The sequence below is a fragment of the Juglans microcarpa x Juglans regia genome, chromosome 8D, assembly GCF_004785595.1.
Source record: "Juglans microcarpa x Juglans regia isolate MS1-56 chromosome 8D, Jm3101_v1.0, whole genome shotgun sequence".
NCBI classification, from domain to species: domain Eukaryota; kingdom Viridiplantae; phylum Streptophyta; class Magnoliopsida; order Fagales; family Juglandaceae; genus Juglans; species Juglans microcarpa x Juglans regia.
The window spans coordinates 4,806,017-4,823,675 of NC_054608.1; the positions used below are offsets into that span (position 1 = coordinate 4,806,017).

The 17,659-nt window shown below is 38.4% G+C and overlaps 2 protein-coding genes across 7 annotated transcripts in view; both read left to right on the forward strand.

The window, feature by feature from the left end:
* The window catches only part of LOC121243375 (transcription factor IIIB 60 kDa subunit-like), a 64,735-nt gene that overhangs the window by 44,035 nt on the left and 3,041 nt on the right, over positions 1–17,659 (forward strand). For 5 of the 6 annotated variants that reach the window (XM_041141489.1, XM_041141490.1, XM_041141488.1 and 2 more), the window contains 13 exons: positions 295–370; positions 1,196–1,281; positions 1,364–1,440; positions 2,059–2,121; positions 2,275–2,387; positions 3,129–3,208; positions 3,290–3,376; positions 14,893–14,973; positions 15,834–15,983; positions 16,066–16,221; positions 16,534–16,596; positions 16,707–16,832; positions 17,497–17,577. In XM_041141489.1, the coding sequence (XP_040997423.1) occupies positions 295–370; positions 1,196–1,281; positions 1,364–1,440; positions 2,059–2,121; positions 2,275–2,387; positions 3,129–3,208; positions 3,290–3,376; positions 14,893–14,973; positions 15,834–15,983; positions 16,066–16,221; positions 16,534–16,596; positions 16,707–16,832; positions 17,497–17,577 (1,239 nt within the window). The remainder of the gene's footprint in view (positions 1–294; positions 371–1,195; positions 1,282–1,363; positions 1,441–2,058; positions 2,122–2,274; positions 2,388–3,128; positions 3,209–3,289; positions 3,377–14,892; positions 14,974–15,833; positions 15,984–16,065; positions 16,222–16,533; positions 16,597–16,706; positions 16,833–17,496; positions 17,578–17,659) is intronic. The other variant, XM_041141493.1, reaches the window with a different exon arrangement.
* Positions 5,821–7,055, forward strand: LOC121243380. The gene is made up of 2 exons (XM_041141498.1): positions 5,821–6,454; positions 6,584–7,055. The coding sequence occupies exons 1-2, from the start codon at positions 6,423–6,425 to the stop codon at positions 7,050–7,052; spliced, it is 501 nt and encodes a 166-aa protein (XP_040997432.1). The 5' UTR covers positions 5,821–6,422; the 3' UTR covers positions 7,053–7,055.

Here is a 17,659-nt window from a genome sequence, read left to right on the forward strand (position 1 = left end):
ACTTCTAATTAGGTGGCTCTCTTGTCTATGTCTCTTGTGCATTTGCGTTCTGTGAATATCAAGAAAATCTTTTATTGCTCATATATAATAATCTCAAAACATGAGCAGAATTATATCTTTTAGTGAAATATAGATTACTTGTGCGTTGGAGTAATAAAGTTTCTTATTAATTATAAAAATAAAAAAGAGTTGCATTATTTTTTAAATGCTTATGATCAGTTGAAAGTATGTTATACTTGCATTTTGCTTTTTATTCCATATTTATTTTTTTGTCCTGGAAATCTTTATCTACAGAGTCGAGTGGCAGGTTCTTATGTAAAATCCATTCAAAGTGGTTATTCAGAATCATTTAGGAGGACCATAGATAAAGGTATCGTATTATGACTTGTAAATGTTTACTTCTACATCTTTCTTGTTTTAGTTTATCATATTGTGAGCTTCAGTTTCAATTTCAGAGTGTAACATCGTTGTAAAAGAAATATTGTTGTGTGCATAAACTTACAGTGTGTTTTGTAAAATATCCTAGATAAAATTCAAAGCTTGAGGCAACTGAGTTTGGACTAGTAAGCCATGTGTGACCGTAGTATCAAGCTATTTTCTGGAAGTAAATACTATAGTATTCATAACCTTTGCACTTCTGGTTTATGATTTTTTTTTTGTGTAAAAAATACATTTTTCACTCTCAAACTCTGGGAATTTGGCTCTCGAAGTTTTATCTAAGCAATGTTTAGATTATACTTGCAATGGCCCATGTTTAGTATATGAGAGTGGTAAATAGACATTACTTGGGAAAGATAAGTTCTTGCCCTAATGATTTCAAGGAGCTCCAATCGTAATCTTGATTAGTACTTTTGGAGAATAGGCCCATATGTGGTTTGGTTTTTCCTTGGATTGTTACAATACTTTGCTCAAAGTTTCAATTAAGACGCATGCTAATATTCTTTTGGTATACATCAACTTAAGTTTAGTGGATATAATGATTTCTATAGAGAGAGAGCCTTTGAGGAAATATTGTCTGGGTTTACCATGCATGATATTCCTAGGGATTTTTGTAATATGGTGACGCATGTGTTATATGCATATAAATCTCATTTATTTTGATATTTCAGTTACTGTCCAGGAAGGCCTATATTTTCTGGCTCACGAGATAGTTCATCTCTAATCAAACATATATATTTTTTTTATTATATGGCAGGGAGAGATGAGATAGATCGTATGGTTGCAGCCTTTAATATAAGTGGTGGTGACTCTATAATTAATCCCGCCTGTTCATTTTATCAGGTATATAACGTTTTTGGTTGCTATGGTATCCTCAATGGAATATTATTTGTCAAACATTTAATTTGGGTGTAACTTTTTGCAGATAGCAGTTGAACGGAATTTTACTAGGGGGCGTAGAACAGAGCAAGTTGCTGCTGCCTGCCTTTATATTGCATGTCGGTAAGCAACTCTTATGTGGGATTCCTTAAATTGTGAAATTATAGTTAGGCCATGCAAAACTAGTTCTACATTATTTTGTATTTATATATTTAAAATTAGAGGGCCCCGACATTATAGTCATGAAAGACTCAAAGGGTCTTATACAACAATGTGGAAAGAGGACTGACACATGCCCATTGAAAGACTCTACTGAGACAAAGGTGGGCTGTCAAGAATCTTGAAACATTTAATTGACATTTAAGAACTTGGAGTTGAAGGAATGAATTAATAAATGGACTATTGAATGTAAATAATCCTACGAAACAAAGTATACTGCTTGAGTTCTATTTATCTGGTCAATGAGGGTTTTTTACTTTTACTTTTGGATGAGAGGCCCTAAGGGCAGAAGGGAGAGGGGAAAGGAGGAGATTCAAAGCAGTGACCTCTATTTTATGAGCTGAATCGTTTGAAGGATTCAATGTATACTTTTGAATTTACCTATCAATTGTTTCATAGCTTTTATTTGTTTTGGATGACAGTAGTTGGTGTTTTGATTTGCTTGTAAAAATGATTGTATCATGTGTTAGATTTCATGAATGGGACTCAGTAAATAAGGCTATCTTTTTATGTTTTTTGCAGTGTAGCTAGAGATCCAAAGCCATTTCTTCTTATTGATTTTTCAGAGTTTCTAGGGATAAATGTGTAAGAGAGAACCTACTTTAGTATCAACTTTTTGATTTTCTATGTGCAGTCAATATTAAGATTAAATAGTTTATTGATTATACAATATTGAATTCATGTCATTTGACTTGCATTATTTACCTCAGCTTTTGTTTTTTCAAAACAATTCGGCAGTTATGTGCTAGGCGCTGTATTTTTGCAGCTTTGCCAACTTCTAAGCCTTGGAGAGCATCCTACTATTGTAAAACCTGTTGATCCTTCACTTTATATTCCTCGGTTTGCAGAAAGTAAGAATCTACTATTCCCTGTTGATAGTCACATTCCAAGAAATTGTATTTCCAGCTCTTGTTTCCTTTATATTTATTTTTCCCCTCTTCTCTGATTGGGAAATTTTCCAGTGTTTGTGGCCTACGTCCTTTTAACTTGCTTAATTTTTTGGCATTAGATTAGTAGACCAAGTGTGGTTCTAGAGAATATAGGATAAAAAAGAGGAACTGCAGAGTCTTTGACTCTTGGTCCAGTAAAAAATGAGGATATAGTATACTTGGTAACTTCAATCCCGTATTTGATTATTTTATGCTTTAAAAACTACTTCCTGAAGAAAGCCTGTTGCACCTTTTGGGTTCATCTGTTTTTTGCTTTTATCCTTGGAATAAACTCAATCCTTAAAATTTATAGTTCTGTATGTCAAAAGATCCTGAGAATGTAGAAGCAGTGTAAGACTACGTGTTCCCGTAATGAGCTAAGATAAAGAAGAAAATAATTGAGGACAAAAAAGAAGAGAGAAATATTTATAATGGGTACATCTGAAAACTTTGGAAGAAGACATTACTTTTGTTTATTAGGCGATAGACATGGCATGTTAGAAAGGAGTTTTATGATACGACACATTATAGTTCATTAGATATACTATTAGGGATTAGAGCTAGCAGATTCATTGAAAGCGGTATGACCCATTATATTTGTTTCAAATGTAAACAAAACCTATTTGCCAACTATTTTGAAGAAGCAATTTTTCTTTTTTGTAGAACTATTGAAGGAAAGGAACATGAAGGTCTGTGGAACTGCATTACACATTATAGCAAGCATGAAAAGAGATTGGATTCAGGTAAAAGCACTCATATATGGCAGCTGATTTTTTCTATGTTTGATGACCGCGAAACTTACTTGGATCTTATATCATTCACAGACAGGCAGAAAACCTAGTGGGCTGTGTGGTGCAGCATTATATATATCTGCCCTTTCACATGGATACAGATTTTCAAAGTCTGACATTGTAAGTCCAGCTTACCGCATAGATGTTTGCAATCCACTTCAGTATATTTTGGGTAAAGTTTCTAGTGGAAATTTCTGTTGTGTGCAAATTGATGCATTGTACGTTAGGCATCTAGGATTGCTTACATAAAAAGTTGATGCATTGATCCATTAGTTAGTGGACCTTTTACTCTAAACTTTTTCCAATACCAAGCAGATTGTTGAGAAGAAAAAAGTATATAGGGAGTGAATGAAAGAATGATTTCTTGGAAATTCCAACATAAATCTGAAATCATGTTCTACAATCCTAGAAGCCTAAAAGAGTCCAAATCAATGCATAGATGTTTTAGATCTAAATCGTGGGAGTTTGATCCTTTTGTAGCCGACAGTTATGTTTTGTAGGGTCTTAATATGGGTATTTTTTACCTGCATAATATTTCATGGTATTCGTGGTTATATTTTATTTTATTTTTTCTTGTTGAATGGGAAATTGTTTAAGATGAGTATGTTGGAATTCAGGAATGGAGTCATATGTTTAAATGTGAGATGATTCCTATTAAAGAAAAGATGAGGGGGGCGTCGCTTAAACAGGGTTTGGACATGTGTAAAGGATAATAATTAACATGCCAGTAAGAATGATTTAATTCAAGTTAGAATGCAAAGATGGAATGGGTAGGCCTAAAATGACATTGGTAGATGTAGAAATATATGATTCTAGAGTCTAGAGAAGTGATAGTGGGTTTAGAAGAGACTAGCGGGATGGAAGAGAATGTACTTATCGAAAGGTGGCAAGATTACCTTGATCAAGAGTACACTTTCTAACCTACCAACTTATTTTTTTATCACTTTTCCTATACCTGCAAGTGTGGCATGCATAATTGAGAAACTCCAACGTGACTTCTCGTGGGGCGGTTTAGGGGAGGAGTTCAAATTCCATCTAGTGAAGTGGGAAACGGTATGTCGTCCTATCTCCAATAATGATTTGGGTATTAGAAATATGAGGACTTTTAATCGAGCGCTACTCAGAAAATGGTTGTAGAGATATAATAAGGAACCAGAAGCCTTGTGGAAGTTGGTGATTAAGCGCAAATATGGAGGTCTTAGGGGGGGATGGAGTACTAAAGAAGTTAGAGGAGCCTATGGTGGAGTGGGGTTGTGGAAACACATTAGAAGAGGATGGGGGGGGGGGGGGGTCTTTACTCGACATACTCGATTCCAGTTGGGTGAGGGCTCTAGGATTAAATTCTGGAAAGATATATGGTGTGGTGATATTGCCCTACAAGATTTATTTCCTTCACTATTCCAAATTGCTAGTGCTAAAGACGTTTCAGTGGCGGATGTCATGGGGTTATTGGGTGGGTAGATCCATTGGAATATCAGTTTTAGTAGGGCAGCACAAGATTGGGAGATGAGAGCAATTTTGCTGACTTTTACAGCCTTTTGTACTCCGTGAAACCGAGCAATCAACAAGAAGATGGGTTGTGGTGATCAACCTCTGGGAAAGGTGTATTTTCGGTTCACTCTTTTATATAAGGCTCTCACTCAAGAGCCCAACATTCAGTTTCCTTGGAGAAGGCTTTAGAGACATAAGGCGCCCCCCAAAGCTGCATTCTTCGTGTGGACAACATCTTTGGGCAAGATCCTCACAATTGATAACTTGAGGAAAATGAGGGTTATCATAGCAGATTGGTGTTGCATGTGTAGGGGAGGGGGCGAGTTGGTGGACCATCTCCTACTACATTGTGAGATAGCAAGGGTTTTGTGGTATGAGGTGTTCGGTAGAGTAGAGCTGGCTTGGGTTATGCCGGAGACTGTGGTGGCAGTGCTGGACAAATATAGGAGGCATGCAGCAGATTAAAGCGGTTTAGAAGATGATCCCTATATGCATCATGTGGTGTTTGAGGCAGGAGCGCAATGCGCAGACATTTGAAGACAATGAGAGATCGCTAGAGGAACTTATAGCTTTATTTTACAGCACTCTATGTACTTGGGCCATTGCTGTTGATTTCAACGACATGGACCTACATGACTTTCTTGTCTCTCTCGCTCCTTAATTAGGGCATATAGTTGTTCATGTGTTTGTATCGGGCTATGCCTAATTCTTTGATCAATAAAATATGTTTACTTACAAAAAAAAAAAAAAAAGTGATAAAGGGAGGATAAGAGATTTAATAATTAATAAGATAACGTTGCACAAAAGGCTACATGTAGGCGATTCCACTGGTGGTTTAGAAAAGGATAAGTAAAGCTAATTTAACTAGAATCAAAGGTTACTTGAGTCGAGTTGAGGGTCTTATAAAATTTTAATTCTTTTATAATCTATGGTTGGCGTTTTATTAGCCAAAAGAGAAAGGATGTGAGGGCCATGGGTACATGAGGGTGAGGCAGCCGTTTTTTGCTTTGTGCTTTTCATCTTACTGAGATTTTATTATTGTTAATAATCATTACTTGTAATAATTATGATGAGGATGATAATAATGTAGGAATAAAAATAAAATGGCATTCTCATTATCATTGTTATTGTCATTTTATGTGTGAGCCAAAGGTTGAATCATGTAAAGTTGTTCTCAGTGTTATGTGTAATCATTTTGCATTTTTCAAAATCTAGTCTCTAGATTTCTAGCTTGGGTCTTTTTCCATATGCCCACTCCCCATTGATTTGTCTAACACATTTCCTATATAGTAATCTGCTTATCGTTTGCTTGAGGACATTCACTGTTTCCTAAACTTCTTTTAGGTACTTATAACAATATTTTTCTCTCATTTAGGTGTGTATACTTAAGGAAGCACTATGCAGTGAAGGAATGTTGAAGGAGAACTAAAAAAAGTTGTGATAGAGATTATTGTGTATGTTGTATATTTGGGAGTGAAAACGTCTTAAATGATGACAAACATATCTGACACACCAAAAATGAGACTTGAAAACTCTCTCTCTCTCTCGGTATGACCTTTCATCTTCCATTCCTAGCGCTTCTCACTAGGGATAGTCCTTAATATTTCTTTGCTTCCCTGATTCGTGTTCCCCCTGTCTTTTTTCTTCTTTTAGTTTTATCTTTAGTTTGTTGAAGATGGTTCTTAGTTTTTGGATTGAAGCTAAGAGGTTTGTGTTTAGTAGGAAAGGTGGTAACTTTTTCTATATTATTGAGTGGAGTAGGAAGATGTCTAAGTCCCTTAATGTTAGTGGAGGAATGGTTATTTGGATGGCAAAGGTGGTGGAGGACTGTCTGAGGTTATCGGGCAATAAAGTTTCTTTTCAGACAAAAGGGGAAGGTAATGGAGTTTTTATGGTCCAAAAGTGTCAAAACGCATTTGACAGATTTATGAAGCTGCTTGAGTTTGGCACTGGTATGGGGAATGGAATCATAGTGATTCCAGAAGGGAGGATAGGGGGTGGTTGGGTAGGTTTTGTGAAATTAATGAGAGAGATGGTTAATTTTAGGAACTTAGTTTCAGTTTTTGAAAACAGAGTTGTTCTTATGAATGGTGGTGGTGAACGGGATTCCAGAAATAAGAAGGTGATTTCTGATTCATCTTCGAAAGGTGTTAACCATCATCGTGAAGTTTCTTACCTGTCGATCTTAACGAATCCAAGGCAAGAGGGTTCTGGTCCTCAACAGATTTATGGCATTGGTAAATTTAGGAAGGATGAATTGGTGTTGGATGGTGTCAAAAGGAATGATGTTTTGTGGCGGAAGTAGATGGATGGATGGAAGGAAGAATGGTTGGCCTGCTAAGGTGTTGCAGAAAGTTGGAGAAGTCGAAGGGTCTCTGTGGCACGTAAGGGCGGTGTTACTGCTGGAAGGAGAGGTTGGAGTCATTGTTGAAGAAGGTAGATGAAGGGTTGGGTTTGTAGCTAAATTTAGTGGATAAGGAAGAAGGAAAAAGGATGGGGGAGCTGCGGAGTGGGCCTGAGGGTCTTAAAGTTAGGACAGCAGACGGGCCGGATTGAGGCCTAGCAAACAGGCCTCGTCTCTAAAGGGCAAAGCCCTTACTCGAAATACAAGGCTCCAAAAGCCCAAGGGGAATGGAGGCCCAACCCAAGGGCTCGGTGACTCCGACAGGCACTTCGACGTCACAAACAGGGTTGATGGCGGAAGGCGAGTCTTCGAGAGGCTCTTCGATAGGGGATTATCCTACGATGACTCTTCATTTACTTAGATCTGAGAATCGGAACCCTGAGGAGGCCCAATTCTTCATCTGATTGGGTGATGAGGAAAGTGGATGAAATCAAGGATTGTATGGGAATCTCTTCTGTCAAATTTGAGGAACAATTTAGAGCACTTCTAATAGCTATAGAGGCTGGTCAACCTTCATTGGCTAGATCCGCTCTAAAGAAGGATTCATTGGCTAGATCTGCTCTAAAGAAGGAGAGGGAATTGAAGAGGTTATCGTGTTCCGTTAATTATAATACAAAGGGAGGAAGTGCCTTTAGAGATAAAGGCAAGGAGAGGATTGTTCATAGTCATCAATGAAACCAGCAATCATCTCTTGGAATGTGAGGGGGCTAAACGACTATAGAAAACGTCTTCGGGTAAAGAATATGATTCGAAAGTGGAGTGCTGATGTTATTTGTTTCCAAGAAACCAAGCTGAAGTTAGTTAATCAAACAATTGTGAACAGTTTATGGAGCTGTCAATGTGTGGGATGGGTTGAATTAGTTTCGAAAGGGGCTTCAGGTGGTATCATTGTTATGTGGGATAGGAGGTTAATGGAGTTGGTATATCATTATGTGGGAGAGTTTATGGTTGCTTGCCGTTTCAAAAGTGTGGATGATGGATTTGATGGGCTTTTGCGGGGATTTATGGTCCTAACGTGGATAATAGTAGGACTATTTTATGGGATGAAATGGCAGGTGTTTGCTGCTGTTGGGATGTTCCTTGGTATTTTGGAGGGGATTTCAACATTACACAGTTCCCTAGCAAGCGAGTGGGGATAATTATTTCTCGCATGCCATGAATGCCTTGTCAGATCTGATTTTTGAGCTTGGTTTGATCGATCTAATGATGGTTGGTGGGGATTTTACGTGGTCCAATGGAAGGGCATGGTCTAGGCTGGACAGATTTCTGGTTTCAGCTTCTTGGGAGGTTCGTTTTCCTGATTTGAGGCAGAAAAGGTTACCGAGAATGTGTTCAGACCATTATCCTATTATGCTGGAGAATGGGGGCACTTTTAGAGGGCTAATGTATTTTAAATTTGAAAATATGTGGTTGGAGGCTGAGGGTTTTGTGGATAGGGTGAGGTCGTGGTGGTCTTCATACTCTTTTTCTGGTACTCCAAGCTTTGTACTGGATGGTAAACTTAAAGCATTAAAAACAGATTTGAAGTGGAATGTCAAGGAGTTTGGGAACACAGAAAATAAAAGGAAACTTTTGTTGCAGCAGTTGCAGAGTTTGGAGGAAAGGGAGCTGCTAGGGAAATATCCGGAGAGGAATTGGACAGAAAAAAAGTGGTGGTGGATGAATTAGAGAAAGGTGACAAGTGCACGAAAGTTTTTCACCGTATGGCAAACTTTCTTCGAAGAAATAATGCTTTTGAGGTTCTTCATGTTGTTGAAAACATCATTTCATATTAAGAGGTAATTAAAGATGACATTGTCAATTTCTATGAGAAGTTGTTTAGCGAAGGATACTCGTGGCGACCAAAGCTTGATGGACTATTTTTTTACTCTATTGATCAGGCAAGTTCAGAATGGTTATAGAGGGCTTTTGAAGAGGATGAACTTCTTGATATGGTTAGAGGAATGGCAAGGGATAAGGCTCCGAGTCCGAATGGTTTCTCAATGGTTTTCCTTCAATCTTGTTGGGATATAGTGCGGGATGATATTATAAAGGTTTTTCTTGAATTTTATACGTTTATGAAATTTGAGAAAAGTTTTAATGCTACATTTATTGCACTTTCACAAAAAGGTAGGGGCTGTGGAGATGCGGGATTTTCGGCCTATTAGTTTGGTGAATGGGGTATACAAGATAATCTCTAAGATGTTAGCTAGTCGCATGAGTGTGGTGTTGGGGAATATTATATTGAAATCTCAAAATGCCTTTGTAAAAGGGAGACGAATTCTTGACTCGGTTTTAGTTGCTAACAAGTATGTGGACAGCAGAACTAAATCTAATGAATCTGGAATTCTGATTAAATTGGACATGGAAAAAGCATATGACGATGTTAGTTGGGATTTTCTCTTGTATTTGCTTGGGAGATATGGTTTTGGAGAGAAATGGTGTATGTGGATCAAACATTGTATTTTGACGTCGAGATTTTCCATTTTGGTGAATGGCACCCCGGTTGGGTTTTTTAATAGTTAACGTGATTTGAGACGAGGAGATCCGCTATCTCCTTTTCTTTTTGTCCTTGTCATGGATGCGTTGAGTAGAATGTTGGAAGCTGCGGTAGAAGGAAGGTACTTGTCAGGTTTTGAGGTGGGAAATGAGGAACGGAATAGCATAAATTAGCTCATCTTCTTTTTGTCGATGACACTTTGATTTTCAGTGAGTCCAACCAAGAACATATTCAAACTTTGAGAGCCTTCTTGTTATGTTTTGAAGCTGTCTCAGGTCTCGAGATTAACCTAAACAAGTATGAAATTGTACCTGAGTGCCATAGGCAATATTTCAGATTTGGCTAATATTTTGAAGTGTAAGATTTCTTCACTACCTCTGAAGTATCTTGGTCTTCCCTTGGGTGCTTCAAATATGTTTTGATATGGGATGGGGTGATTGAGAAGATTGAGAGAAGGTTGGCTGGCTGGAAAAAGTTATATTTGTTTAAAGGGGAAAGAATTATTTTGATAAAGAGTACGTTGACTAATCTTTCTACGTATTTTCTTTCACTTTTCCCTTTCCTGGCTGGGGTTGCTAGAAGAATTCAGAAAATTTATTGCAGTTTCTTATGGGGAGGAATAGGAGAGGAAAAGAAGTTTCATTTGGCTAGTTAGAACAAGGTTTGTCAACCGGTTTCTTGTGGAGGATTGGGGGTGAGAAATTTGAGGTTGTTTAATAAAGCACTCATTGGAAAATGGCTTTGGAGATATCATGAAGAGAGAGAGAGAGGCTTTATGGAAGAATGATGTTGTTGTTAAATATGGGAGTGGGTGGGGGATTGGTGTTCTAATGAAATTAGAGAAGCGTATGGGTTGAGTTTATGGAAGTTTATTAGGAAAGGTTGGGGGAGTGTGAAAACATGTTGTACGGAGGTTGAATACTCATTTGGTAAAAACAATTCTCCGTACAGCCAAAATTAGACGATGGAAAACAACCATTTTTCTCTCCAATGAGGTTGGGTGGTCTATGATGGCAAGTTTACGACTGAGTTTTGAGGTGTTGGTGTGATTAGGATGGGATTCTCTAAAGATTTAGTGATAGAATCGAAAGTTTTTTCACTTGAGAAAGATGGAGGTTTCTTCCTTATCACAGAGAGAAGCTGGAAGGTGATGACTAAGTTGACACTAGGGTTCTCTATGGTGCAATGGTTGGCCAAGGCATTGGAAGATTGCTGAAGGGAGAAAATAAGGATTTTTACACCACGGTCAGGGAAGGCAACTGCAACTTCATAGTGCAACAGTGCACCAATGTTTTCAGGCTGTTACATGGCGGTGGTGGCAAGCGAAACTTTATCTTCATACCTAAAGAAAAGGGTAGTGGATGGAGAAGGATAGGGGAGGCCTTGGGAGTTTACAAAGGGAGAAGCACCTATAGAAGACCATCGGCGCTGGTGATTCAGCCGCAAAAACACTCATACAAGGAGGCGTTGATGCTGTTGCAAGAAAGGGCAACAGACATGGTGCTAGCAAAGTTCCTTGTACCACATAGTGGTAGGGTGGTGGTGGCAAGCCTGTTGTCGGCATGGCATTGGAGGATGTACATAGTACGTTGATGGACGTGAAGGCACAGTTGGCAGGCGTTTAGTTTTAAGTAGATTGGCTAATACGGTGCATAGAGGATAAAGGAGAATCAGGGGTGGGCCTGGAAAGACATGGGCTTAGTGTGGGCCTAGGAGAGGAGAAAGCTGGTTTATTGAAACGTTAGATGGGCAGCGAAAAAGGGCTTAGGCTCAGAAGTCGTTGGACCCAGCAAGGCTTCAGTAGCCAGTGTGGTGGGATAGAGCAGCTCATGTGGGCCTAGCAAGGTGGGTCAATCGTCTGGGCCTTGGCCCGTGGGGCACAACGCAAGAAAGGAAAAACTTGGGGCCCAGCCTGTGTAGAGAATCTGAAAGGGGGGTGACCCACGACCCCTATCGACAAGAGGCTTGCATCCTCGCCGGAAGAGTTGGCAGGAGCCCAGCAACCAGCCAAAGAACTAGGGGTGGGCAAAATTTTCGAACTCTGAACTTCGTCTGAGTTCCGACAAGGCTTCGACTCCAATGGAGCCGGAATTTGCGGAATTCGGAGTCGGAGTTACTCTGATTCCAATAGTCGGAGTCGGAGCCCACATGGGCTCTAAACTCCGACTCTTTTGTAAATATCGGGTTTTTTTTGTTCCAATCTCGAGCAAACATCACACATATTGTTCGCTCGAGCCCATTTTCTACTCCGATTGGAGCTCCAACTTCGAGCTCCGAACTCCGACTCCAATCGAAGTCAGAGTTGGAGGGGGCTTTGACCTCCGACCCCGGTCGGAGTCGGAGCTCGGAGGTCAGAGTTGGAGCCCACCCCTACGAGGAACCCTTGACGGAGGCCCAAAGGGTACCGGCAACAGTCAAGGAGCTGACGACAGTAGTTCTTGAAAGAGAGCTGGAATTTTCTCTACCACCTTGTGTCGGGACTCTGGCATATTGTGGCCAGACGCTGCCAACGAACAGCAAGGAAGCTCTTTCCCTTTCGGCGGAGGCTCTACAGTAGCTTGAGTAGCATATCGAGACATGAGCAGCAAGGAAATCTCACGATGATGCACACAATGATGCTTTTCCCCTCTTTGGAAATGATGAGGAAGATGTTAATGGGCGGCCACAAATGCTTAGCAGAGGAGGCGATGGGGACGCCATTGGACCCGTAATGGGTTACTAGAGAGGGGGTGCCCTTACCCCTGAACTGCATGTTACCAAACGAGTCTAGTGTGTCTGATTGGGTTCTACTTAAGGTGAAGGAAATTCAACATCGTGTGGGGATGGAGTGTGAGGGATTTGAGAAACAGTTTATGGCTTTACTTACTGCCATAGAGGTGGGTCACACTCAACTTGAGAAATCTAGGTCTAAGAAATAGAGGGAGCTAAAAAGACTTACGTGGTCATTGAATTATGAGGGCAGCTCAAGCCAAGATAGATCCAAAGGTAAGGGGATAGTATCTTCTATATGAAGCCCAAAATTGTGTCTTGGAATGTCCGCTGGCTTAACGAGGCCAACAAGCATCTTCATATCAGAAATTTGCTTTGTGAATGGAAGGCGGACATAGTATGCTTACAAGAAACCAAGTTGCGTGTGAGGAAGCGCAGGGTGATTATACTAGATTGGTGCTGCATGTGTAAGAAATCCGGCGAGACTGTAGATCATCTCTTACTACATTGCGAGGTTGCTAGAGCACTGTGGAATGAAGTGTTCGGCCAAGTAGAGTTTAGCTTGGGCATTATACAATGGTTGAGTTTTTGGCCAGCTGGACACATACAGAAGGTATTCTACAAATCAAAGTCATGTGGAAGATGGTACCTATCTGTATTATGTGGTGCCTGTGGCAGGAGCGAAACGACCGGACGTTTGAAGATAAGGAGCGTTCACTAGCAGAACTAAGATCTTTATTTTTTAGAATTGTATTCCTATGGGCCATAGCTGTAGACTTTAATGGCCTTGATTTTCATGGCTTTCTTGTTTCTATTGCTACGACCTAGATAGGTCTTACCTCTTGAATACCATCTCGTGTACTTGGGCTATGTCTATCATTATTATACAATCGTTTACTTATAAAAAAAAAAAAAAGGTTGAGGATATTAAATTTAAAGTGGGGGAAGGGAAGATGATTCTCTTTTGGCATGACATTTGGTGTGAGGAATCAACTCTTAAAATCAGATTTTCCATCTCTTTACAGGATTGCAAGGGATAATGTTGCAGATTATCTTCGATGTACGGATAATAATATTCTATGGAATGTTGACTTTATTAGAGATGCAAATGACTGGGAAGTGAATGTTGCTTTAGACTTTTTGGGAAGAATTTATAATTCAAAAGTGATGCAAGGAAGAGAGGACAGGCTACTGTGGGACCAAGCTGGAAATTTCAGGTTTTCAGTTAGTTCTTTTTGTAAGGTGCTTAATTGTCATTCTAGCTGTGTATTCCCCTGGAAAAGCATTTGGAGGGTGAAGGTACCTGCTAAGGTGGTGTTCTTCAGTTGGGTGGTTGCTCTGGGGAAAGTATTGACCACGGATGACCTTAGAAAACATGGTTTGTGTATTGCTGATTGGTGTGTCATGTGCAAGAAAGATGGTGAATCTGTAAATTATCTTTTTTTACATTGTGAGGTGTCAAAGTCTTTGTGGAATGAGGTTATTGGTCGGACAGGTTTATTTTGGGTGATGCCTAAGGAGGTTATGGATCTTCTTGCATATTGGTGTGGCTTTGAGGCAAGGAAATGTGTAACTGGCAGATGGAGAGTGATTCCTTTGTATTTAATGTCGTGTCTATGGCTGTAAAGGAATGAGAGATGTTTTGAAGACAGAGCATTCTTTTGAAGATCTTCAGAATTTTTTCTTTTCTACTTTGAGTTTGTGGGCTAAGATCTTTGTAAGGAATGATGATAATGTACTGAATCTGTTTCTGTTTTAGTTTTCCTGCTTTCTAGAGTGTAGTAGGTATTTCCTTTGTATACATCCTGTGTACTTGGGCTGTGCCTATTCTTGGTAATAAAATTTCTTATTAATAATAAAAAAATGAGATTTTATTTATTTATTTCACAAACATGGCCTAAATCTTCCGTGTGCAAGGACGTACAATAAGTCAACTAAGATTCAACCTTGTCCCTACATCTACATTTTTTGGGGATAGGCATTTCTGACCCCAATTTGTCGTGCTCTCGTGTCAAAGAATTCTAAGTATTCCCCGATGCTGTTATATTGCAAATTTGTTCTCTAACTTTGGCCACATTACCCAACGATTTATTGTTCACGTGTTCTCATGTTATCTTTAGTTTTAGAGGCATTATGTTTAACAATGTTGCTTCCATATTTTGTAATTTTAGCAAACTGTTGTTTTGTTTGCATCTTTCTTGTCTGAAAGTTACAAGCAATTTATAAATTGCTATCATCAAACAAGTTGATTATGATGGATTATTGAATTACATCATCTCTCTAGTTCCTGACTTGTAACTAGGTTTCTGCATTTTTACTTCCTATGTACTTGGGCTATGCATATTTACTTGTCTTAATAAAACTTTCTTATCTATCAAAAAAAATTTATTGAATTACATCATGATTCAAGCCTCTTCCACCTTTCTTTAATAGATGTGGTCAATAATCTGTCTCAAAAAGTTTCTTCAAGTATATGTGCAAGTTACTTATAAAAAAAAAATTCTTCAAGCATGATCCACTTTTGATTATCTCTACCCATGCTCTTTTGAATAGGTAAAAATTGTACATATTTGTGAGGTAACGCTAACAAAACGATTGATGGAATTTGAGAATACAGATTCAGGGAGCTTAACGGTAAGTCTCACTCCTATTAGAACATGATGCACCACGCTTTATTGAACACATTTTAAAAATTTTGATATTTGTTACTTTCTTTAGTGATTACTTTTGAGGCATGCTATAACGTCTCATGATATGAAAAGTTCTAAGAAGATTTTGTCAATTCTAACTTCAAGTTAGTGTGTATTTGTCAATCTTAATGGGTTTCAATGGCTTTTATTCTGCTTACCAGAAATGGCTGGAGGAGGAGGAAGTTTGGGCATTGCCTTTATTTGGCCTTTTCTATCTCTTCAATTTCTAGTAAGCAGAATAAAAGCCATTAAGATTCAACCTTCAAGACTAAATAAATCTTTTAAATTCTAAGCCTGACCCTTCACATTTTCTCTAACCTTCAGCCCCTGAAACCTTTCAAGAAACGTCATAGAAGCTCTCTGGTGCTGCTTTCCTACATCAAAACATTGGCCTTTCATTAAACAAAATTTTTATTGATCATGTGATAGACTAAAGCCTTAGTATATGGGACATATACAAGAGCATTGCCTATGCGTGCTAGTTTAGCGATGCAAGGAAGTCATGAAAAGACATGCCAGTAACATTGGCCTTTCATTGACCATAACAGCGAATTATTAGTTACATTTTTTAACATGTAAACTTAATTCATAGAAGTTTGTCTCTACCAGTCGTAAATGTTGCGTACTTGTTACAGTTGCCGGAGTGTATTCTTGATGATAATGCACCATTGTTCAGCTTGTTAGTTTTTACAAGAAGTTTGGTTTAACCAACATCATTGTTTAGATAAAATGTTGTGCTTGCAGGAACTTGATTCTGTTATAGTAAGAGGTTGAAGGTTTTATTTGTATATTGCTTTCTAATAGGTTGAGGAGTTGATTAAGAATGCTTCAGAGGTTAAGGCATGCGAGCTATCAGAGGATAGGTCTCTCAAGTCTGGGGAAGTGCTGTGTGAACATAAAAATAGTGGGAAACATCATTTTGCTCATGGACTTTGCAGAAGTTGTTACGAAGACGTAACTCCTCTATCTTTTTTCATCTGTCCATGCTCTTCATCAAGCTTTGCTTCTTCATGTTCATGCTTGTTTGTTGATGTAGTTTGTTGAACTTTCTGGGGGACTGCATGGTGGGTCAGAACCTCCTGCATTTCAGCGGGCTGAAAGGGAGAGAATAGCCATGGAATCTGCTAATAACCAGGGGGACAAATCGAATGTTTTCTTAAAGCCTTCGCTAGGGTCAGAAAACATTGAACAGGTAACTGAAATGGTTGGTCCTATCTTGCCATTTCTAACTTCTTTATTGTTTGTATTTGTTTTTTTATGTTTATGTTAATAAGTTTGAAGTAAATAGGTAATTTATGTATTAGAGAGAAATGGAGGGTGAAGGCTCATGTCTTCTATTCCCATCTAGACTGAAAATAAACAATTTGGAGTATTAGTTTGGATCTATTCCATGTCTGTCTTCTAGCATATTACTGATTCTCAGAAGTTATCAACATGTATGCCTAAATTCCAATTTATTATTAATAACTTAATTTTTGCTTCTTTTATCTGATTTATTTTCTAGCTTGAAAGAAGCCAAAGGGCAACCAAGAATGAACGATTGGATCTGAAAGAGAATGATAGTAATTGTAAGTGTTACATGAAAATACTTTTAACAGAAGTTAAAAGTAGATCCTAGTCCTGTACTTTTGTACAACAACACATCTGCAAGCAATTTATATTGAGTAATATTCAATCTCAGCTGCTGCCATTGGAGATCAGATTGAAATAGATGGTGTTTCTGATGCATGCCAGAAATCCATGGGTACAAGTTTGGTCAGTGATGATGAATCAGATGGCCTTTCTGATATTGATGATGTTGAGGTATGTAGCTTATTGCATTTACCATATAGATTTGTACCTCATTGTAGATTATGTTTGTCTCATGAGTGGTGTGCACATGCCGCACAAAGATTTTCAACTAGGTGCAGGAGTGGAACAATATATGCCCTTTATGTACTTTCAGTTGTTGTCATATGAGTATCTTTATGAGGAAGCTTTGGGTCGACAATATCATCACAAAGGGGTGCAACCCAAGAACACAAGGTGATACAAGAGGAGCACCTATACAGAGTGGTGAAAGAAAACATGACATAAAATCTAATAAGAACCACGACTAGAAGTATTATGAATTCTGAATTTTATAGCTAAAAAATATGTATATACTATTAAATATAAGAATGTCCAAGATATGGTATAAATACAAAAACTCATCCCATCAATAATAATATCCCTTGTCAGGAATTCTATTTTTTTGTGAGTTCGAATCTTAAGGGATTAATTCTCATGGTTTGAAAATCCTTTAGATGAGCACCATTAAAAAAAGAAAAAAAAAAAAAAATCTTTTGATGAGCAACCAAAGTCATTGTGTCAGTTAGATGTTACATTTTCTTTGTCCCAAAAAATTATGCGTAGTAATATTTATAAACACAATTATGCATAGTAATATTTACTTATGTTAGGAATGTGTTAATGTATGTATTGCTAGGTGAGTGGCTATCTCAACAATGAGGAGGAGATGCGTTTCAAGAAGATTATCTGGGAGGAAATGAACAAAGAGTATCTTCAGGTTAAAGATTCATTGCCACTTTGAATATGCTTTTTTATGAAAACAAAGCATAAATATTCTGACACTATATGTTGATCTTTCT

What these genes read in the sequence shown, in the direction of transcription:
- LOC121243380 (XM_041141498.1), top strand. Translation starts at nt 6,423, where the DNA reads ATGGTTCTTAGTTTTTGGATTGAAGCTAAGAG. An exon ending in TTTTGGATTGAAGCTAAGAG is followed by an intron (nt 6,455 to 6,583) that starts GTTTGTGTTTAG and finishes GGACTGTCTGAG; the next exon opens with GTTATCGGGCAATAAAGTTT.